This window comes from Panthera leo, chromosome C2 (assembly GCF_018350215.1).
Source record: "Panthera leo isolate Ple1 chromosome C2, P.leo_Ple1_pat1.1, whole genome shotgun sequence".
NCBI lineage: Eukaryota > Metazoa > Chordata > Mammalia > Carnivora > Felidae > Panthera > Panthera leo.
This window is the reverse complement of record NC_056687.1, coordinates 134,155,487-134,179,554: the sequence shown is the minus strand read 5'-3', so window position 1 is coordinate 134,179,554 and position 24,068 is coordinate 134,155,487. Positions and strand designations below refer to the sequence as shown.

At 34.5% G+C, this 24,068-nt stretch overlaps 1 protein-coding gene and 1 pseudogene across 14 annotated transcripts in view; both read left to right on the top strand.

The window, feature by feature from the left end:
• The window catches only part of TBC1D5 (TBC1 domain family member 5), a 537,979-nt gene that overhangs the window by 262,894 nt on the left and 251,017 nt on the right, over positions 1-24,068 (top strand). For all 14 annotated transcript variants that reach the window (XM_042955445.1, XM_042955444.1, XM_042955443.1 and 11 more), the window contains one exon: positions 7,460-7,526. In XM_042955445.1, coding sequence (XP_042811379.1) covers positions 7,460-7,526 — 67 coding nt within the window. The remainder of the gene's footprint in view (positions 1-7,459; positions 7,527-24,068) is intronic.
• Positions 1,371-2,529, top strand: LOC122229895 (annotated as a pseudogene).

The window sequence follows — 24,068 nt, the reverse complement described above, 5'->3', positions numbered from 1 at the left end:
TTGGTTGTTTCATTTGACTTGTTAAAGCTTTTTATTTTGATGTAGTCCCAATAGTTTCTTTGTGCATTTGTTTTTCTTGCCTTAGGAAACATCTAAAAGGATGTGTTGTAGCCAGTGTCACAGAACTTACTGCCTGTGTTCTCTTCTAGGATTTTAGTGGTTTTCTGCCTCACATTTAAGTCTTGAATCCATTTTGAATTTATTTTTGTATGTGGTATAAGAAAGGGGTCCAGTTTCATTGTTTGCATGCTCCTGTCCAGTTTTCCCAGCACCATTAGTTGAAGAGACTGTCTTTTTCCCATTAGATATTGTTTTCTCCATGGTTGAGATTAATTGACTATATAAGTGTGGATTTATTTCTGGGCTCTCTTTCTGTTCCATTGATCTATGCGGTATATGTAGTCACTGAAATCTTTATTTCTTAGGTTGTGTTCAGCTAGGGTTTTGACAGATAACTTCTTTGAATGCCAGGAGCTAAACAAAACCGAACAAAACAAAACGCGCGCGCGCGCACACACACACACTCACACACAAACAAAACCCACAAGAAACAAACAAAAACCCCAAATCTCTGCTTGTCTTTGCAGATTGGTTCTGTGCCACATCAGTCTTTCATCACTTAGCCAGGCTTGCACTCTCTGAGTGATCAGCTTAGGGTGGAAGGTTGTGGTCCTCTTATTTCCTATAAGGTCATACTTCTTATTCTGGACATGCCCATGGACTTCTACATTTTCCTAAATACATGGATGCTTTTGAATGTCCTAATTTCCCGAGGAAACTCTCACCAGCTCTTGCTCCAAACCTTAGGTGGTCTTTTTAATGTTTTCACTTATAATCTTTTGTGCCAGGCATCTGCTTGTTCTTAATTCAGTTTGCAGTATATTCAAGAGCAATGCCCACCACTTTTTTTTGAGTTAGACAAAAAAGAGATGTTTTGTGTCAGACCTTCAGGTAGCTCCTAAACAAGTTAGAACAGAATTATACAATATTTTGCAATTATGGCCTGCGTTGCTCCCTCCAGAACCAAATACCAGTTTCCCACACCGGAAACTGCATTCCTCTTCAAGATTGCTATGGTACCAAGAAGGGGCTAGGATAAGGGCAAGTAAAAATGCCACAAAGCTATCAAGATGTCTCCTTTTTTCATGCATTGTTCATTTGGTTTTCATAAATCTTTGGCTGTTTTCTAGGATTATTGCAAAGTTGGTGTGCTTATTTTTGATGTTTCTGTGGGATGATGAGAATTTGGAGTTGTATATTCTGCCACTTCACTGATGTCACACTGCTTTCTTTTTGAAAATTATTCTCTTGATGGTTTAATAGGAATAACAAATATTATTAAAAATTAAATTATCTTAAAATTATCCATTTGAAATATTATTTATTGAAAAGTTTCTGTATATTTGCTTTTTACATCTGATTTTATGTTATCTAAATAATTTTGACCCCCTGCCTCAGTTCTGAGGAGGCTGGATGGGCAGGTTGGGTGCAATGGCTCTAGTCTGGGCAAAGGCACCTTCATGTTCTCGCCCTGACACCGGTGGTTGATCCAAACTAGTGACCATGGCTCTTGATGAGACTGTTTGTGGGCTGGTTGTGCCCCAGCCTGGTGTCCGTGTGGCTGGTATGGAGCCCAATCATCCACTCCCCTACTCCCCTACATGTAAATGATGAGCAGACTCGACAGGGCCACAGTGGCCTAGGCCAGCAGGAGGGAGAACCACTACTGGTAGGTGTGCAACGGAGAGAAATTATGTGAATCATTCCAGGCTTTGTTAAGAGTTATCTTGATCAATGAAACACAGATCTTCTTAACAGAGTTGAGAAATTGGGCTGGCCCTTTGTCCAGTTATATCACTCTTCTGTGTCATCTGTGTTTAGCCTGTTTATTTCTCCAATGTCTATCAGTCGGTTGCTAGGAAGAGGCCCAATGTTTGTGTTTTCACTAGATCAGTTTCAGAGACTGCTAAAAATTAATCCAGACTGGAAAACCCGTAGATTTAGGTGCTGGTGACAGGTCACAAAAATCATGAGCCTTCATTTTGAAGAAATTTATGCCATCAAGCTGTCTGAAACTATGGTATGGCAGCTTCAGAAGAAGAAATACAAAGTGCTTGGTATAAATGAATGACAGAATACAGGGTTCCAGTATGATGTCAGCTGCTTGAATTTGCTGGACCACTGTGATCAACTCTTCACTTTGTTAAAAGATATCAGAAGTATCTTGGAGCCAACTAGAGGCAGGGTCATCCTTCCCTGGCTTTACCCTTTCATCCCTGTGCAGAAAACGTAGATGGTAAGTGGGAGAAACCATGAGAAATCAAGGGACAGAAATGGGAAGAACAAGTGAATAGTCTGCCTGAAGTTTTCAGAAAAACTGGTTTTGTTACCAAAGCTTTCACCAGACTACCGTACCTGTATGAAGGGGACATGTATGATGGCTACTATGTTCTGGATGATGCTGTCTCTGTTCTCAAACTTGAATAAACACGTGGAGGCCCAAGTCTTCAGAGCACACACCAAGAATATGCACTCCAAAAGAGGGTATGAGTTTGTGATTATGTGAAGGGGAGGACCTTTGGGGATTGCCATTGTAAATATCATGTAGGGACTTAAGAAGCCCAAATACTAATTATTTCTTTGTAGTGTGTAAAAGGAATGTTTTTAAAAAACAAAACCCACCTCTTTGAAGATTTTTCTCAGCTCTTAGTAATACAGGTCACATTCCAATTTTGGAGATATTTTTTATACTTAACTGCAGTAGGGACTCATTCCCAGTCAAAGCAATAGCCACAACCTCACATGGAACCAATATATGTGGATTGTTTTTAATAAAATGAAGACTGGTGATAAAGCTGTCCATTCACTTGCAAATATTTGGTTATAAGTTATAGCACTGATACTCTTTCATGTTTAGAAATCCTTTCTATCATTCGAAAAATGTTTTGAATCTTGACAGTAAACATTTTTGGAGATGAAAAAATAATTTTTAAATATATATATTTATTTAAATATATATATTTATTTAAATATATGTTTATTTAATATTTATATAAATACATATATTTATATAAATATATTTATTTAAATATATTTATATAAATATATATTTATTTAAATATGTATATTTGTTTAAATATATTTACTTAAATATATATATTTATAACTTAATATGGCCATTAAATTATTAGAATGTAGATAATAATGATAGAGAAGATGGAAAATTATTGAATAAGCATTGTTTTGTATTTACTTGAGCACTGGGTCTTAGACCTGATGGTAGTCCTTTGATTTTTAGCACAAATAAATTAGCCTGGAGAGACTGTTCTTTACATGATTCCTGAAATAAGGTAATGTCCTTAGTGGCTACTGTCTTCATAGATGCTGAGTCCTTATACTTTGATTTACTATATATCCACAGATGAATATACCTAATTCATGGATTTTTGAAGGATTTACTTTGAATGGGATTTTAAATTTAATAAAAAAGCATTTCAGGAGTAATATTCATTTAAAAAAAAAACAAAAGGTTTCAGGTCTTTACACTATTTATGTCATATTATCCTGTCACAACTAAATGTGGCTATCCATAGCTTTGGTTTTTAACTTAGTTTAAAGCAAATCTTTTTTTGTTTCTCACTATTAAATATTCATCACACACACTTGGTGACATTTCTCTAACAATTTTGAGATAAACTTTATTTTTTAAATTATGTAATACTTTTTGGAATTCATACCTAGTATGATGTGATCTTCTAAAACTTGATGATATTTGGATGTAAACTGAAGGCCCAGTTGAGTAAGTGTGTTTATTTATAGCATTATTCTGGTTGTTTTTAACCTAACCTAGTTTAAAATCTCTGGTTCTACCTTCATGAAGCAGATGTTTGTGCATAAAAAGCACTATAGAAATCTATTGTAAACCTTCGTTTAGGGTGATTTCAACGGTGCACAGATAGATGCTATAAATGCCCTTAGCTAAACCTGACTGCAGTAAAAGTTAAAAAGGAGTCTGGAATTTGATTTATCTTGTTTTGAGATTTAAGTCACCATTATATGTATTATTTGCTTAATGAGTTAGACACATGTATGTTAGAAATTACTAATGGAAAATACATGTTCTTTGTATCTTCATTTAAAATAATATAACTACAAACATATTTTTTTCAAATCAGTCTATTTTAATTGTGATTGCTAGGAATTCATTTTACAAAGTACTTACCAATGAGAAGTTGATGTGTTATGTAAATTTAAAATTGTAATGGTCACAAATAATTGTTGGACTATTCCTGTAAATATATGTTGCACAACATACATACACATAGCAACACATATAATATGTATGTTACATGTTGCATATAATTTATGCATTTATTTAAATTTCCTCTCTCTCTCTCTCTATATATATATATATAGATTATTTTATTGGTTAACTTACATAAATATTGAAATACTTTGAAAATCACAATTGTGTTTTAAAATTTACTCTTTTGTTAAGTTCCTTTTCAAGTGAAAGGTCGTTCGTTATCTTAAAACACATTTAAGTATTTGTGCTGTCTGATCATTTAAAGGTCTTTGTGTAAGATTACTGTAATAATGCACTTATGTGTGTGTGTATGTGTGTGTGAGAGAGAGAGAGGGAGAGAGAAGAAAGTGAAGAGGAAGAGAGAGATCTGAAACCAACCTACACATCCTTGTTACAGTTATGGCTACCTGATAACTTAGAACAAGAATCAGAGCAGCAATTTAAAACATCATATTAAACTCTCTTGCACCCTCTGTTGTTTTTTTGGGGGAACACTGCACATACCTTCCCATGATTGTATTGGCATTAGTCTTACTAAATCCCTGTTAAAATTAATACTCAGTTTATTGTATTTACTCCAAATTAGATTAATAGTAAGGTAACATTTATCTGTAATTCTTAGTTGATGTTTCCTTGTATTACAGATATGTTTTTGTTGTGTAACACCTTAAATCAGAGAGGAGCCTCTCTGTCTTTGAATTCTCCTAGTTACCAACCAGTTCAAGCCCCATCAAATGTTTCACGCGAATGAAAATCTCTGCAGGGTATACAGTACACTGTATATACAGTTTTCCAGAATTACAAATTCTGCCTGTTCTTTTGTAAATCTTTCAATTGTCAGACAGTTTCCTTCCAAAATAAGAATCTGGAATCGTCCATACTAAAATTAAGAATTTATAACTGTAAGGAACAGATGTTTTCATAAACATTTGCTATAATTAATTTCAACTAGAGGCTTGAAGGAACAAAGCAGTTTTTCCTGCTTCAAAACTTTATTGCCTTTTCCCCATATAGCAAACTCTGAAATCTTTTTTCTAATATTGTTTGGAAAAACAGTTGTACTCCTTATTTGGTATGTTTTCGAGAAAGAAAAACTGCTTCTTTTCCTTATTCCCATCCTTTGAAGGTCACATCTAATGTGATATACTCATTTTGAAACAGGTATAAAATGAAGAAACCTTTGTAATATATTATGATGGCAAAACCTAGCTTAAAAACTGAAAGTCTCTTAATTGTTTGAAGGATTTTATATTTGATCTGGTAAATATCAGCAGAAAGGGAAAAAATTCTGTTGGTGAGATCTTATGTGTTTAATCATAATCTTTAGTTTTAAAGAAAAAGAAGGCTTATATTTTAAATGTATGATATAGTACTTATTTTATACTGATTATAGAATGTTTCACAGGAAATGTCTGCAAGCTGTTAAATAACATGTGTTGTAGGAAATTTTCATTTAGCAAGAAACAGACTAATTTTCTTTAAATCTTTTTAGTTTACTTATTATAATACCATTAATTTTTTTAAGAAAATGAAGTATGTTGTGTGAGTAATCCTACAGTGTCTGTGTTTTCAAAGAATTAACAAAATATACCCAGCTAAATTGATCTTAAACATTTAAGTGTTTGGGGGTAATTTTCTTCTATAAAATTTGGCAATAGTTTTGAATGCTGTAATCCATTTTAGGATTTTTGTTAATGAAAAAAAGAAAAGAAAGAAAAGAAACCTGAAAGTGCATTTTGAAAAAAGAATAGAGTTAAAAGTTAGTAAGTGGACTCAGTCCAGTTCTTGTCCTGCTAAACACTTTGGCGCAGCTGTAAAGATTTTGAAAAGAACCAACATTCTTGACTAATCTGTCAACTATAAAATGTGCAAAGAAAAATAGGTAGCTGTCATTAAAATTACATTTCAGCTTTCAATAACCATTTGATGAGTGGCATAATTATATAAGTATGGTACCTTAAGTACTGTACTCAATAATTAAAAATAATCTCATCTTTAAAGTGAAAGCTCTGTAATTACTATTTGACTTAACCAGGACCACTATGATGATCTCCAGTGGCACCTTAGATTGTTCAAAGTGGATTAAAAGTATAAATTAAAATAGATAAATCATTGAATTATTAAGCTTTAAAAAGCATAAAAATGAATATAACCTGATGCTTGAAAGTTACATTACAAGAATTAGGAGTATAAAATGTAATCACAATCTAGTCTTTTTAATGTGTTTCTAAGAATAAATGGTCTATTTATTAGTAGATACTATGGTTTCCTAAAGACTATACTTTGAAGTATGTATTTTAAAATGTAAACTACTAAAATTAAATTAAATTTCTTTTAATAAGCATATATATTTTATATTGTGGCATTGGTAAACATTTTTTAAACTTCTTTAGCACATTTATTTTTATTCTGTAATCTCTAAACTGGCAGGTATGAATTTGTTCTGCGTCTGATACAATGAATATAACTGTTTCTTAAGTGGAAATTTTTTTCCTAAATGTTTGGCATTACTACATGATGCAGAAATATCTTTCAGTGTTGTTTTTTCGTTTTTAAAACTGCTGAACTTTTGCCCATGGTTAAAATAGAAAGTTTCAGGAAGAATATTAAGGTGTATTAAAAGCTCCTTAGAATGCATTCACCACCTCCCAAGCCTGCTTTCTGTTTAACTTCTCTGCTTACCAAATTCCTAGAGCATGGAGAATTGGGGACTGAAAACATTCCAGGTCCTATCTCTGTTGCTCTCTTTTGACTGTACCAGTGGCCAGGACAGGTGATTTGGTCACGAACAAAGAATTTCCCTTTATTTATAATCATTAGTGTATTATTAAATAGTTTATAAATTTCAGTTTTGTTTGTGATTCATAAAAGGAAAATGATTCTGTACTGTACTTCATTTGTTCCTGTTAATAATTACTTTGATAGTATTCTTATCCAACTTAGCAGTTGGTGGTATTAGTTCATATTATAGCATCAAAATGAATTTTTTGACAGAGAGCTCTGATTACAAAAGATATTTGGGGGGTAGGGATAAAGGGTTATATAGTTTTGGACCCAATATACTGCATAGAGCTGTCACACAGCAGCTTTTCAACTAAAATACTCAGTTTCACAATCTTCATTATTTCGTATTTTTAAAATTTTTTTTTCCAGGAGATTCAAATAAAAATGGAAGAAGAAGTTCTACTTTAGATTCTGATGGGACTTTTAATTCTTATAGGTAGGTGACAAATTATTACAAGATAATATACAAGCTACCTAATGTTACAGGATTCTAAGAGTAGTAAGGAATTGTTACCTGTGTTTTAAAAATACGTCAAATGTAAAGGATATTGTGACATGTGATTGTTCTGCAGACTTAATGAGTAATGAAAAATGTAACCTTTTAAATTCTTGAGTAAATGGCCTTATTGTAGATAATAGTTGTTAGTGTATACAGGATAATTGGTATGAATGCACAGGTAGTATTAAACTCCGTTATAATCAATTTTTGTGTTTGTTTTTCCAGTGTATCTGTTACAGTACTAAAGGCTTCCTTTTGTTTAAGTTTCCTTTTAAAACAGGATATATTCCTTATGAGCATCTAAGAGTATGAAATGTACTCCATGTTTACATTAAGTGCTGTTTGTTAATATCCCATTTGACTCTTCAGCAAACAGGACAGTTACATCTCAATTAGTGATTTTTTAAAAAGGATACACTAGTTAAGAAAACCTGGATCTTATTTTTGGTAATGTTCTCCTTATAACTTGATATGCTTGAGTAAATGTTTATGGATTTTGTACCTTCATAACAGGGAAGCCTAGGAAGAAGAAAAATTATATTATTTCCAGTAGTATTTGAAACTTCCTATACTGAACCAACGTGATATAAGAACTAGGTTGTTTTGTTTTAAGAAAAAAAGGTACATATTCAATAATAATACGTTTTGGCATTGTAGATAGCAATGCAGATTCTTGAGGAAATACTTTGAGTACATTGTCCTTATGATTAATTAGTTCTGACACTTTGCGGTGACCCTATAAAATACACACGAGAACCACTACACACCTGGAAACTCATTTAAATGTTAAGCTGTAACTCCGTTTATGTAATAGATACGGGGTTTACGATTGAAATCTTTATCTTTTTTACTTGAATACATATTGGATATCCCTAAGTGGAACTGTGTCATTTGTTTTTTTCAAATCCCAGGCACACTTTTAATATCTAGAATAGAGCCTTGTATACAGGAAGCACTTAATAGGAATGTGGTCAATGGGAAAGTTTTCTACAGTTTGTTTCTGAATTCCAGAAATGAGATGGTAATTGAAACACTTGACATCTTTATTTTATATCAGTTGGGGTATGTATAAATAATCAGTCGTTCAAGTGTCACAGATACTACAAAAGGCTTATGTTCCCATGGTGTTCTAGAAGGGTATTATCACAGCAGTAAAGCTCATATGTTGTCATTATATTTTCACTGTACTCATCCTACCTTATAAATGTTGGGATTCTTCAAATCCTTCTTTTAGTGCTGAAGTAAATATAAAAGATAGTTAAACATTCATGGTTTGATATGTAAGTGAGGAATGTTAATATGGTAATACATGTGAAGTCTATATTAGTATCATTATTAGATATAAATACGGTAAAAAAAACTAAGACAAAAGGAAAATAGAGATGTATTTCAAAAGAAGGAAAATCCGTATGTGTATAAATTTTGTTGGTGAATTCAATTTTACAATTACATTTGTAGTTTAGCTAATTATAGTAAATAATGGACATAATATAAAGTTAAGAGAAATGTGTTAATGTGAAGGCACGGTATTATCTTGTAGCTTATTTTATTCTTGAATAGTTTGAAGATTAAAGTATTTTAGTATTATTGAATGATAATTGTACTTTGAAAATGAACTCCTAATGCAACTTTGCACAATAAATACTAATGTTGTTAACTAATATAATTTTAATCAATGCCTGTCAGTGTTGTAATGTTAGGATATTAATTTATTGTTGTAATTAAAAAGGCAAGATAAAAAGCTCAGGTAGTACAATATATAAAAACGAGCTTTTAATAGTTGGCAGGCCAGTGCTGTTATTAAATAGTATTATAGTATTTAAGGTGTGAAATGAATATTTTTCTACTCAGCAGGCAATAGCTCTTACAATGTAATGAGCTTACTTGTGAATTTGACACTTGGGTTAAATGCAGAATTCATAGAAGCAGAGCTCTGGGGTATATTTTCATATTAAGGTTAACTGATAAAACCTAGGAATTTTCGTACAATCATACTAAAATGGCAACAGAATTGTCAGTAAAATTCACTTTTGAAAACGAAAATTATTTTTCTGTTGCTATCATTGCTGTTTTAAACTTAATAAATAAGTTATTAGAACAATGTGAATATTTCAACCCTCAAAGATCCTTTAACCTTAACAATTCTACCTTTGTATTATTTAAACTGTCTCAGAAATCCGGACCTTTCTTCACAGTCAGACAATTCTGGCTGTCAGCCTAGTACCATCACATTCAAGCTATATATATATATATGTGTGTGTGTGTGTGTGTGTGTATATACACACACACACACACACACACATACACACACACTTGTGTCCAGGATAATGATTAGCCTTAGTTTATTATCTCATAAGACAGACTTACAGTGTCTAACCTGCTCCCTCCTCACATGTGTTTTAAAGACTGAGATAAATGTATATGGTAAAGCCCTTTGAAAATCCAAATGCAAAACTATGGCATTATTAGTTCTTTGGATATTATTCTTTCCTATAAATTGGCAACTTTGTTGCCTTAGTCTTCACTTAACCCTCCAACACGTGTACCTTTTGTAGCATATGCCAAGGTTTTGTTGACTTTTGAATTCAGTCTTACATTGGTCACCTAAGTCTGTAGTCTTTTCATTATTTATCTTATCATGGTTTTAGATTGTCACTTTCAAGAGAGTGTAGTCACTGATTTTTGTTGTTTTGTTTTTCATTTGTTAATATTTAAATGTAGTGAGGTGGTTCAAATCCTGACTCCAAGTACTTTGGAAAAGTGGGCCAAGTCTTAGCCTCAGTTTCCTCATCATTAAAGTGGGGGTAATAAGACACTTGTTATAAGGAGTTAATGGGATGGTGTCACATGGTAAGTGCTGCATAAATATTAGCTGCTTTTATCTTCCAGTCAATGTCATTATCATCATTGTCATCATCGTTAACCTTCTGGTATTTAGAATTGTTTACAGTGCTCTGAGACACTAAAAGGAAGGTAAAAAAAAAAAAAAAATGTGTCTTACAAGAAAATACCTTTTGTCTGTTAGCTGAAAGGGAGCTAAGAACAAGCTTAACCTGAGGCTTGAAACTCTCAATCTCTGGTACAGTATTCTGGGTTGCCTTTGTACAGCCATTTTGTGCACAGGGTAGTGATAAAAGGCAGATGTTTTACTATTTGTATAAGTTCAGAGGTGGATTTTTGGAATTTTGACAACTTTCGAAATCTATAATCAATCAGATCGTAACATGATATAGTTTCATATGCCTAACGTTCATAGATTTGTTGTTCTTAGGCCAGGAGGTTTTACTTGGATTTGTGTCTTTTGTGGTTTTGCTTCATTGATTCCAGTGGAGTACAGCTGAATTTAACTCCTAAGGCACCAGTATGATTATTATATGGTGCCTAGGTAATAGAGTAGATTTTTAGAAGTTTTTGTTAAAATTCAGTTACATGTCCCCAACCATTTTGCAGATGATGTGTTAAAATGGAAATGTTATAAGAATTGAGAAGATATTATTGGTTTATGCAGTAGATCATATGCTTTTTAAAGACCAGTGTTTTCTGTCAGATTTATATGAGCGCTCTGTATGTCTTATTTAACTATTAAACCTGAGAGACCCTTGCTGGGTATGAAAGAAGAGTAGTCGTTTGCCAATTAGCAGTTTGCAGTAGATGATTAACTTAGTGACTGTAGCACAGGGCCACATGGTAGAAGGAATATTCTCTCCCCACCACCCTCCTCCTCTTCCCAAGGGCAGCTGACCTTCTCCTCTCCAAAGAGGCGAGCCCCTTGCCAGCACATATGACTACAGACTATTACATTAATCTGTTTAGCTGTAGTACCAGCTGCTTGCATGTTTTTAATTATCTTATTAGATGGTATAACAGTGACCTATGAAATAAATTGAAGGTGAGCATTTTTAAACTTTCCTTTTTTTACCCTAGGTTTCTAAATATCTTTATTGATCAAATTATAACTTTCCACAAAAGTTCAGAGAAGTCTATATGGTTTTTGAGTCAGTGTAATGCTTTTTTCACATGTAATGTTATAATTCCCCAAATAGAAAACAACTTCATTTTTGCCTCATTTTTAATTTAGGATTTAAAGATTGAGGATTGCCTCATTTAAGATTTAGGTTGTGTTTCTGTAGTGACAAATCCATGTGAAGATACATTGGTTAAATAGTCAGTTTAGTTAGAGAAGACTCAAGACCAGTTATTGGCATTCTCTGGGAAACTCAGAATATTGCTTCATTTTCAGACATCATCTTGGCATTGTATAAATGTCATAGGATAGAATATAAGTCATTGTAGATTATTTTTAAATGCACTTGTATATGTAACTGTGATTTTCTAGATTCTGATATGTGGTAGTAAATCATGTAGTCTATCCTAATTATTTTTACAATTTAATTTCACATGGTACCATTTCTGGGTGTATTTTCCCAAGCTGTGTCATTAAGAAAAATGTATTATCTTGTGAATTTTGACAATTGGATGATTTTCAAATAATACTTTGTAACTGAAGTGTTGACTACTGAAGATACAGTCGGAGATAGTAATAACCGTGATTGTTCTGACTCAGAGCCAATAAACAAAGATTACAATAGTTAGAAACCCTGGTGTTGAATGAAAAAAAACAAAGATAGTGGGATGCAGAAAGGATTGCAAAATACTTGGGCATGTCTTTTGAATTAATAAATCCTACAACGGGGATAGTGGGATCACTTGAGACTTGAAAATTTATAAAGACCTTAAATATTTGTAAAGTACACGCAATGTTTTTGTAAATCAAGAAATACCCATTATTTTTGGCTTCCTATTTTTTTTTCCTCTAAAGAATTGCTATTTCATATTTCAAAAGAAAAGGGTAACTTTTTTCCTTCATATATTTTATTTTCTTGCCTTAAAAAGGAAAGAAGATAAAAAGCCATTTGGCTCTAAATTGGTGGTAATTTCTTAATATTGAAGTTGCCTCCCTTTCTCAATATGGTGTATTCTGTAGCCCACAGAGTTAAAGGCTGTTGAAGTCGATAAAATGTTTTGAAAATATTATAGTTGGTTTGGCTTCTTGAATCTAAAGTTAATTATTTTCCAGAATAATAAAAATACCTTAATTTGAACATTGTTTAGTCATTGAGTAAACTTTAAAAATTTAGGCTTACAGTTTTATCACAAAAATATTTATCCTATGTACATGTAATCAGTAATTTGAGAGAATGTGGAAAATATTTACACATTCTATCATTTACATTTATTTTTAGCATAATCCCTTTTTTCCCCATTTGTGTGTGTTAAGTGTGCATGTCTTAAATCAACCATGAAGTAGTGATTCAAAATATTAGTAGAAGTAATAGAACAAAAGCATACTTTGGATTTAAAATTTAGCAATACGGGTTCTGGTTATACTCTTAGAGTGATAGAAGTTTGTTAATCTGTTTTATTTAAGAATATGGAGTCCGAGAATTAATTTAATTGCTGAATGTTATGCCGTTAGTCTGTTCAGGCTGCTAGGTGGCTTATAAGCAACAGAAATTTATTTCTTACAGTTTTGGAGGCTAGGAAGTCCATGATTAAGGTGCTGGTAGATTGGGTGTCCAGTAGGAGCCCACTCCTGGTTCTCTTTCTTTTCACAGTGTTCTTATACAGCAGAGGGGCCAGAGAGCTCTCTGAGCCACAAGTTCTATTCATGAGGCCTACCCCCAAACATCCATCACACTGGGTGTTGAGGTTCAACAAGGGGAGGCAGTGGGGAGACATTCAGAGCACAGCACATACTAAAGATTAATAGAGACTAACTTAAATTTCCGTCCACTCTTCCACCACCCGGTCATTTTAAGCAGTTTCTAAGCCTTTGCCATTTTATTTTTCCAGGGTATCATAGCTTAGTGTGCAGATGAGAGAGGTTTTTCCTGATTCTTAGAGCATCGCTTTTCTCACTTTGTGTTGTCTACATTTTGTTGAGAATCCACGTACCTATATGATACAAACTCTACACATTTTTAAGAATAAATACATGATTTAGGGAAACAATTTGGAAAAAAGCACACAGGTAGAAATAAGACTCTCACTGACTGACCTTAGGCAAGATAATTAGCCTCTCTGATTCCTGGTTACCTCATTTGTAAACCGGGAATGTTAGCAGCTCCCATATCATAGAGTGGAGGGAGCATACCTACATATGTGTGGAACAGCTGGCCCAGTCAGCTATAGCACACAGTAAACAATAAATACTGGATTTTGCACTTTCCTTTCTCCCTTTTCTGAAACCTTCTGTAATTTTTTTTCAAGTTCATTTATTTATCTTGAGAGAGAGAGAGTGGGGGAAAGACAGAGAAAGAAAGAGAGAGAATCCCACGCAGACTTCGGCACTGCCAGCACAGAGCCTGATGCAGGGCTTGAACCCACCGACTGTGAGTTCATGACCTGCGCCAAATCCAAAAGCTGGACACTTACCCGACTGAGCCACCCAGCCACCCCTAAAATTTCCTGTAAATTTTAATAAACTTTTTCACCTATTATAGTTGTCATTTGTCTCAGAAAAGTATTTTTAGAAATTCTGTGCAGTTCTAAAGGGATGATAAATGAGTGTTTAAGGATTAGATCTATAGTTATCTGTAAAAGATCAAATCTATAAATATCTACAGTTATCTACAGATTACATAGGGAGAATATTTATAAAATCCACACTCATTTAACCTCATAATCTCAATATCACATTTTCTGAGTTCTCATTTTCATATTTGTTGAAATAGCACCACAGCCTTTATAGTTAAATGATAGTTTCAGAGAGCACAAAATGTAACCTTCGCATTTTCCAGAAACCAAAATCAAAATGATACCTTTTATTATATCTCCATAATGGAGCCATTTTTGAGAGAAGGAGAAAAATCATACTTGAATGATGAAAATATCATCTTGAAGTAACTGTTATTTTTTATGATAGTGGAACTGGTCAGTATCTATGCTTTTCTGTAACATACAACCGTTTGAACTAATTATTTGATCACTTAAGGCTCTGAAAATGTTACCTTCCACTTAAGTAATCAACTGGTTCCTCTGCATTTATAGTCTTAAATTAACATAACCCAAACTGACTTGAGTGTACATGTTAGTTTGAGTTCCTTTGCTTCATAAGTCCCTTCAAGCCCTTTTTATTATCTGTAGCCAGGCTCTAGAGGAAAAATTTTTTTCATATTTGTTTATTTACATAGTCAGCTGCAAGCTCCAATCATCCAAGGCTGTGTGAATGTTTGTCTTTGAAAAGACAGGCATACATTTCAAATATAAGGATAAGCTGTTCCCAGTCAGTCAGCACTGAGAGTCCCTTCCCCAGGACACATTTCTGTTTTCCTCTGGTGTTCCCAGTTGAAATGCACTCCTGGCAGCTCATGGGTCACTATTTGTAATATATATTAGCATGCTTCACTATTTTTTTTTTTATTTTTTTATTTTTTGTAATTTTAGAGACCGCATGAGTGGGGGGAGAAGAGCAGAGGGAGAGAGAGAGAATCCCAAGTAGGTTCCACACTCGGCCCAGCTCAGGGCTGGGTCCCCCAACCCTGGGATCACAACCTGAGCGGAAATCAAGAGTTGGACGCGCAACCAACTCTTGAGACCCCAGGCGCCCCTAGCGTGCTTCGTTTTTTAAGTGTGGTAGTGAAATAGGTAAAGTCAATTCAGTATTTGGTCAGTAATGTTGAAGTGTGTTACTGGATCTATAATTTGAGAAAATAATACAAAGAAGTATTGTTTCAGAATGAAAAGTTATAAATCTTTTTAAACATTTTACAAATAGCTTGCTTGTTTATTTACTTATGGGTCGGCTTTATAGTTATATAGTTAGCTCTATATAAGACTTAATTACTGATTTTTGATTTGATGAAGTTTGTAAGTCTCAAAGATACAGTTTAAAGGTGGAATTTTCACAGAATATTTTAGTAAAGATTGATATGCAGCGTTTGTGTATTTTCTGTATCAAATTACCTTGCCTTCTGGGGAAAAGTGGCAGGGGGGGAGTAATCCTTTTTTTTTTTTTTTTTTCATTCCCCCCCCCCCAATCTAGAGCTTTCAGAAGTGTTTTTCTAACATTTCTTATATCTTTTTTGTTGTTGTTGTTCAAGAGACCTAACACATCTTCAGTCATTCTGAAGATCTTTATTGTATATCCATTATAGGCAAGCCAAGCGTGCTAAACCTCCAAGACTGAAAGAGAAGTAAATACTGCCCGCTCGTCATGTAGGAGGGGAGACAGACATGGAAGCAACTAATGTAGATTATGGCCAGTGTTATAATGGGGGTGCATTTTCCTTAGATGGAGTAGTTAAAATTAAGGGGTTGGGGAAGTCATGGTTAAGGGGAAGGTAATAACTTGCTAGACATTCTAGAGGGACAGGAATTTTTTGTGAGGTGAATATGAAAAAAGACAGTCTTCATTTTCTACTCTCTAAGCAATTCATTCTTTGTTTTTTGTTTTTTTTGTTTTGTTTTTTGGCACTATTAGAATGGTTAGATCAATTGGCTTTATATTTGTTAGTGATAAAATTATGCCTTAGTTATAAAAGACAGTTACAGTGGTCCTTACAATATGAGTGTTTACATATATCTGTTTCATTGTGTTGATATTGTTACTTTGCATGAACTACTGTTTTGATAGTATTAAAGTTTTAGATTTTATTATATCATAGGTGTTTGATATATTTAAATCCATGATCAAAAATTTTAACTGGGAGGTGAAAATGTGAATCTTTAAATCACAAAACATATTATATGAAATAGTTGGTAATGATACAATTGAGAATGAATATTATGTGCTTAGAAATATGGGAAAAATCAATAAAGCAGCTATGGAATAAAAAATAGCCTCTAATGAGAGAATATTTGAAATTTAAAAGAAGTCCTAGTATCATCTGAACATGTGGACATAGTTTTCATTTCATGATTAGAGATGCAGTGTTCTGAGATAGATCTAGTAGTTTAGCTGGTTGACATATTATTTCAAGGATTTTCAAAGATTGCATTTCAAGCTATTTGTTCAGATTGGTAGAGTAATTCAGATGATAGGCCCAAGTCTCTGAACCCATTTGAAGCCAAACAGGATATCTTTGGACTCTCATTCCAATTTTTTAATGTGCTTCTAGATCTTAAAGTTGTCTTGAGCAACAGAGCTCTACTGTCATTGAACCAGGCACAGACCTGGTGTTGTGTGGGTTTTGTTCAGTACTCAGTAATGAGTTTATAATGTCTTAAGTAACTGCTGTTGTTTGCTTGCCCCTCCCCACCTGACCCCTGGGTCAAACCCAGACCCCATTTCTCTCTTTTATATTGTGATTATGTAGGCTGAACGGGGACTACTTTGTTTCTATTTAAGAGATCCAGAAGAAGGTGCAGGGAGTGGGATAAATAAATAAAGCCTGGGTAGTCTGGTTGACATTTTTAACACTGTTCCCATCCCTGTTTTCTCCCCCTGTACCTGGACTGTTGGTGGAACCTAGAGAAGGAACGCCCTTTCCTGCCTCTATATGTCTAGGCGCCATTCCTAATCATAATATTTTAAATAGCTCTATAAAAAATGAGCATTTTTTGTGCTTATTTTTGTTGTATATTAGCATTCCATGTGACAGCAGCTTTATGGAAACATCTCTGGTTCATGTAAAGATATCTGTGGTCATATAATTGAAACTTTTGTGGCATTCATTTGGGAATATCTGAATTATTGAGCATATGGGTAACAGAATAAAAAAAAATAACAAAAGGCCTCATAAAGTCAGGAGGAGATTTGAGTTCTCTTGAAGTAGGTGAGCTTTCAGATAACATAAAATTTCATCAGTGCAGAATACTTCTGCCTAAGACAAGACTTTTATGAAACATATTTTAATTTGGACAAGGAGGTCATGAGAAAATGGTTCATCTTCCACTGTGATGCAGAACAACTGTTTTTAAAAAAATCAGTAATAAAAATACTACTCCCACTGGTGTTCTAGCCTACATAGGAAACACAGTGCAGACTCAAATTAGGTCTCCACACCCTGATTCCTTTATTTTAATGTCTTCTCCCAACCCTTTCTCCCTTACCCCCTATACATGGTATTCAGAATAGGGATTTTTCCTTCTTTTTTTTGAGATAGAGTAGGCAGTTAAGGAAAGGGGTGAGGTGGGGGGTGGGGGGGGGAGATACCTGCAGTCTCCCCTAAGACCCTCAGGAGTCTAAGCCAGGAGTATAGCTTCATTATAATACATTTACATTGTGATTTTGACCCCCTCCCTGCGTGTGGGGATGGCTGTCCTAACCATTCCAACAAGGACCATATAGGGCCAACCCCTCCCCCCCGCCCCATAGGAGGAGTCCCTTAGATGATTGCCAGCAGCCTCAGTCAGACCCCTTAGCTGGGACCCTTAACCTAGCAAACATAAAAAAAAAAAAAAAAAGAAGAAAGACAAGCTGACTCCTGTTGTAGTTGCCTTCTGGGCTCCCGTCCTCTCCTACTTGGAGAGGGTACTTTGATCTCAACTGCAACTAATGGTTTGCTCACTTAAGAATTTGACTGTGGATGGGAGCACCTGGATGGCTTAGTCAGTTAAGCTTCAGACTTCAGTTCTGGTCAGGATCTCATACTCCCAAGTTCCAGACTCTGCACTGATAGTCCTGAGCCTGCATGGGATTTTCTCCCTCCCTCTCTCTTTGCCCCTCCCTACTCCCTCTCCCCCCTCAAAATAAATAAATAAAACTTAAATTAAAAAAAAAAAGAATTCGTGAATTCTTTCTTGACCAAACTCAAGGACTGAGGCTGGGAATGGGATTGGCTGCTGGTATTTGGATGTACAGTGACATATCAGTTATTTACAGGTCAAATTTCTAATAGCTTCAACCAGCTGGAATATAACCAGAAACTTAGAAATAAGGGGAAACTATTAGAATACCAAAAGGTTTTTATTAAATGTGTTTAGGCGCAAAAGAGCCCTTTCAGCCCTTATTCTACTTTCACAGTCTTATTTGACATTTTTGTTAAATTAGAAAAGATTATGACAGTTTATGATGTTGAAATAGGCTGGAATGTATGAAGCTTAAAGTCTAGTTTGTCTTTATTTCAAAAACGGCAAACTGAGCAAGTGACAGAGGGATGTAGATTTAGGATTTCTAAAAGCTAATGTACAATCATTACACAAATTAGTAGCCAATAGTCATGAAAAAAATGCCACTAACACAGAATGGAAAACTCCAAAAGCAAAGCAGCGTGGAGTTATTTAATGTGGGGCAAATGGCCATACATTTTCCAAATGTATAGCACATTTATACAAAAATTTATGCAAGATTTAGAAATATTCTGATACTCTCAACATTTTTATGTTGCACCCCCCCCCCCCAAAAAAAAAATCACATGCGCGGCATATATTGGTCTTTGTTTATGCTGGATAAATGAGGTATTCGAGTATAGGATTTTTTATAGTGGTGAGTTTTTTTCTTTTAAATTATAAATTGTGAGATTTTCTAGTGGCCCTTGGATAGAGATATTTCCTTACCTTTTCAGAGGCCCATGTAAAATTACTTTCCTAGGCACATTAATCCAAAGAAATTATAAAGTCCATAAAGTCCATATTGACTTAAACTAAAGTTTACTTTATCACATGACCCATTTATCTCCCATTTAAAATTTTCATTTCCTGGATCTTTGAGGCAGTCTAATATGATCATATTAGGCTAATGATTCAAATCTTGGGTCTGATTCTTTGCAGCATTGATCATTTTTGTTACCTGTCATCACTAAAGATTTGCTTCCCTAACTTTTATGTGTGTGTATGAGAAGAAGGAGGTGGGAGGAAGCAAGAGGCAGTGGGGTGGTGGTAGAGACAGAGTCATAGACAGGGAAAGGCAATTAGAGACAAAAAAGAGAAAAATATTACATCTATATCTGACCTTATTAGTAGCACCCCATTCATTTAGAATTAATTCTATACCGTGTTACATCTCTTATGGAATTATCTTGACTTTATAACTACTTGTACGGTTGAACTTTAAAAAAATTTTTTTTAACATTTTTATTTATTTTTGAGAGACAGAGACAGAACATGAGCATGGGCAGGACAGAGAGAGGAAAATCTGAAGCAGGTTCCAGGCTCTAAGCTGTCAGCACAGAGCTTGACCCGGGGTTCAAACCCACAAACCGCGAGTTAATGACCTGAGCCGAAGTCTGACGCTTAACCTAGACTGAGTCCCCCAGGTTCCCCGTACTATTTAACTTTTAACGTGTATCTGTCTTCTTTCCCCCGTAACACTGTAGGTGACATGTATCATGTGTATACTTATGTTACAGGTTTTACTTTCAAAGTTAAATGTATACATGAATGGTTTATTCTTAAAACACTTTGAATTTTGATGTTCACTATAGGAACGACCTGGTGACATGAAGCTATTTAAATTTAGGTTTAAATTAATTAAGATAAAATATGTAGTTCTTGAATTGCACTAGCCTTATTTCATCCGCTTAGTAACTACATGTGATTAATGATTACCCTATTGGACAGTCAGATATAGAACATTTCTGTTACTTCAGAAAATTCTGTTGGATAGTGCTGATCTACAGATTATCAAATGAATGATGGATTCAGTTTTAATCCATTTAAATCTCTTTAAGAGAAAGTATTTATCTGAAGCATACATGTATTTCTATATGTGTAATATCCTATAAGTCAACCTGGTCTTGAAAACATGGTTTATGAAATAAGATTGGCTTTTAATTAGGATATCAGATTTTGCTAAATAAATGCCTGTTTCTGAGTTACTGCAAAATAATTTGTTCTCAGTTCTATAAGCATTTCTTTCATAGTATTGTTTACATTATAGACTGTGTGGCAAATTCTTCATCATGTGGAGAGTTAGGTATCAAGTCCCTGCTCGTATCCAAATAGCAAGGTAAACGTGGTGCAGTGGGGATGGAACGCAGGTGGGAGAAGTCTGCAGGAAGGTGTCTCCAAGAGTTCCTTATCCAAGAAACATCAGTGAACTATGGAATATAAACTATATTCATTCCAGACAACTTCATAGAGATGGTTGGTACAGGATTCATTTCTCACCTCGTTTCTAAATGCCATTCCTTTGATAGTCTAATGACCTTTACTATATACTTAATTTTTTATGACCTTGTGATACAGCTTTTCTTGATTCCTTTTCTAAAGGCATGTTTGTTGACTTTCCCTACATAATATGATCTTGAATTTAGAAGCTCTTAAACATTATATTTTAAAGAAAATGATCCATGTTTTTTAGAAAAAGAATTTTCTATCTGACTGTCCAAAACTAGCTCAGTTCTTTGTGTTCTTGTGGATATTGAGGTGGCAGTTCAAGATTTTTCAATTCAGAGTTAATTCCAAACCCAAATCAGAGCATCATCATAAATTAATTTTAACAAACCTCCACACAGTGAACTATTTGTTGCCTTTGTTTCAATGGAGCCTCACCATATGAGAACATATTTCACCTAGACATAGAAAGAAATCCATTTTAAGCTTGTGAGTAATTGTGCATTCTGTTTTTATATTTATTTATATATGTATAAGTGATATGCCCTGATGGTTCATTATGGAGAAAAAAAAAGCTTTAAATAAAAGTAAGTTTTTAAAAATTCCTGATACAGGAAGCAAAAAAGCCAGTACAGTTTCTAATTGCCTTTTAGAGTCTCTGAGTTCCCTCATTACCTGTGATTTAAGCTAAAAATGAGGTAATTATAGATAACATCAGTGTTTATCTGGTTGATCTTGGCACCTGCAGTCCTAATGTTGTAGCTTACCCATATCTGGTGCCACACTTTACAGTCTGATGCTGACATACCTAATTTACACTTCTCATATTTCCATTGATTTTTTTTTTTTTAGTTAGATGTTCCTTGTTCTATTTGAATAGTATTTTTAAAATCATACTTAAGATGGCATAAAACTACATACTCTTTTACTTGGAATATTGGATTTATGTGCAGTCCTTTCATTAGTAAAAATAACTAATATATCTCCATACAGATTTAAAAGTTTATTGTGTCCTTTTACTTACATATCTGATAAAGCAGTTATGGGAATTCATTGGCAGTTGTTTTCAAATTTGCCATACGTTTTAGGATCATAAAACTGTTTTCTTACCTTGTGCTTTCACACCGTCAAATATTCTACGCATCTAACTCTGGTCTCATTCTGCTTAAAGATCACCTTTATTTTAGCCTGGCCTTTAGTGCTGCTATTAGTCTAGTCAGGTCTCCAAAAATGAAATGATCGAGGACTAGCTGACCTTGTAAAGTATGGGATCATCTCTGCGGAGCTCCTTCACCATACCACCTCCTTACCATTCCTCCCTCTTAGGTCTCCCTTCTCTGTGACCTGTTGCAGTTCCCCCGTGGTGATAGTCCCTTGTACCTTCCCCTCAGCAGTTTCTTTATCAGTGAAAACCAGAGTGTCTCCTCTTTACCAAGTATTGGAGATCCTCAGTACTCGACGGGATGTAGTCTCTGAATTGTTTTCAGTCGTCGTAGTTGTTTGAGTTTCTTTAGTTAGCCCCATAGAGACATTGCTCCCTGCCCAAGTAATGCATGAAAATGGGTTAGAAATCATCATATAAAATAGACATTATAAAATTGTTTGTCTAGTATGTCATCATGTGGAACAATTCAGAAATTTTCTAGTCCAGAATTGCCACATAATCAAGGAATTTATGCATTATTTAGGTTACCAAAGTACTTAAACAATTAAATTTAGAAAGTACTAACTAGTTTTATACCAATTTTATGTGCATATCTTGGGAAAATACTACATAAATATATATTATTAGAAATAGAGATCTCTTTATGATCATGCAGCTTATCACTGCATATTCTAGTTGATTTCCATATCAAAAAACAAAAACAAAAACACATTGCCAAGAGTCTTAGCTACCTAAATAGGTATTCTTGGAGGAGAGACCTCCTTCAATTGCTGCTGCAAAAGTTGATTTCATTTACTTAGAAATGACTTCAACACTCAAGGCCAGCATTTTTAATCAGTCACAGTGTTCTTCTCTGAGGAGCACCTGGTATCCTCAGAATCCTTCTTGACACAGTGCTTCCATGGTAGTCACTACCAATCCATTACCATTGGCTGCAGAAAGGAAACCACTATTTGCCTTTCCCTCCTTAGATGCTGGTTGTTTTTAGGGACCCAGTGCCTGCAAGGCTTAGTGGTTGCCACTAGATGGCACAAGTGCTTTGTCAAGGGAGTCCTTAAGGCCCAGGTGTCTCTCTAGAATCTGTTCCCTTGCAGTGAGTGTTCCACACCTAAATACCCCAGGTTGTTTTTAACCACTCACAGGAGCTATTGACTTATTTTCTCAGTCCAACTGGTGAAAACTTATCTCTGTACCCTCGGACTCTGTACCCTTCTCAAAAACTAGAAGTCCAAGGAAGAAAATCTGAGGTCATATTCTTGTCTTGCCTTCTTGCAAGAGGCCATTTTTATCCTTTGTCTGCAGTATGTTTCCCTTTTAGTGTTGTTTCCATGTTATTCCAGGAAGATGCTTTTACTAATTCTTTTTTTTCCTTCTTATTCGATTTTTCTGAGCCTTAGTTTCCTCACTGATAAAGAGGGATTAAAAATATACACTGCAGGAGAGTTGTTGTAAAGGTTGAAAGTGATTTACTTAAAATATTATATATTGTAACATATCAGGATTTTTTTTTTAGCATTTTAATAACATCATTGTCAGATTTTGGCTGTTACAGGCACACTGTATACTTTTTTTTTTTTTTTTTTTTTTTTGATATAAGAGAGAGTTTAGGAACTACCTCTCTTTTGTTTTTGTTAATTAATCTGAAAAATTCCTTCACTGACTCCTAAATAACTTATTCTTCCACGTCTTGATCTGAGTTCAGGAGTAGTTCGCCATTGGTATTTGTGATTGTAAAAAACTTGTATTTTGGTTCAGCTTGGACTGTTCAAGCTCTAACAGCCCAGCTCTTGGGGTAGCATTTGAGTGCCTGTAGTGCTACTATTGTTTTCTACACGAAGTTTTAATTTTTAGGTGTAAAACTATTTCTTTAAAAAAAATTTTTTTTAATGTTTATTTATTTTTGAGAGACAGAGAGAGAAACAGTGTGAGTGGGAGAGAGGGAGATACAGAGTCCGAAGCAGGCTTCAGGCTCCTAGCTGTCAGCACTGAGCCCGACGCAGGGCTCGAACCCAGGAACCGTGAGGTCATGACCTGAGCCAAAACCGGACACTTGACCGACTGAGCCACCCAGGCACCACTGTAAAACTATTTCTGCCCTCTCTGTACTATCAGAGTGCTTCGCCTTAACCATATTATTACTGGTTTACATAACTTAATGCTTTTTCTGATGTCTGTGAGTGCTAAGCACATAGTAGGCACTAAATGTTTATTGTGTTTATTACTACTCTGTATCACTGTTTATTAATAAAACACTATTCCATAGAGGAGAAAGACAATAAGTTATCTTGTGGCCTCTATAAGTTCCTCTGTTGTTAGGG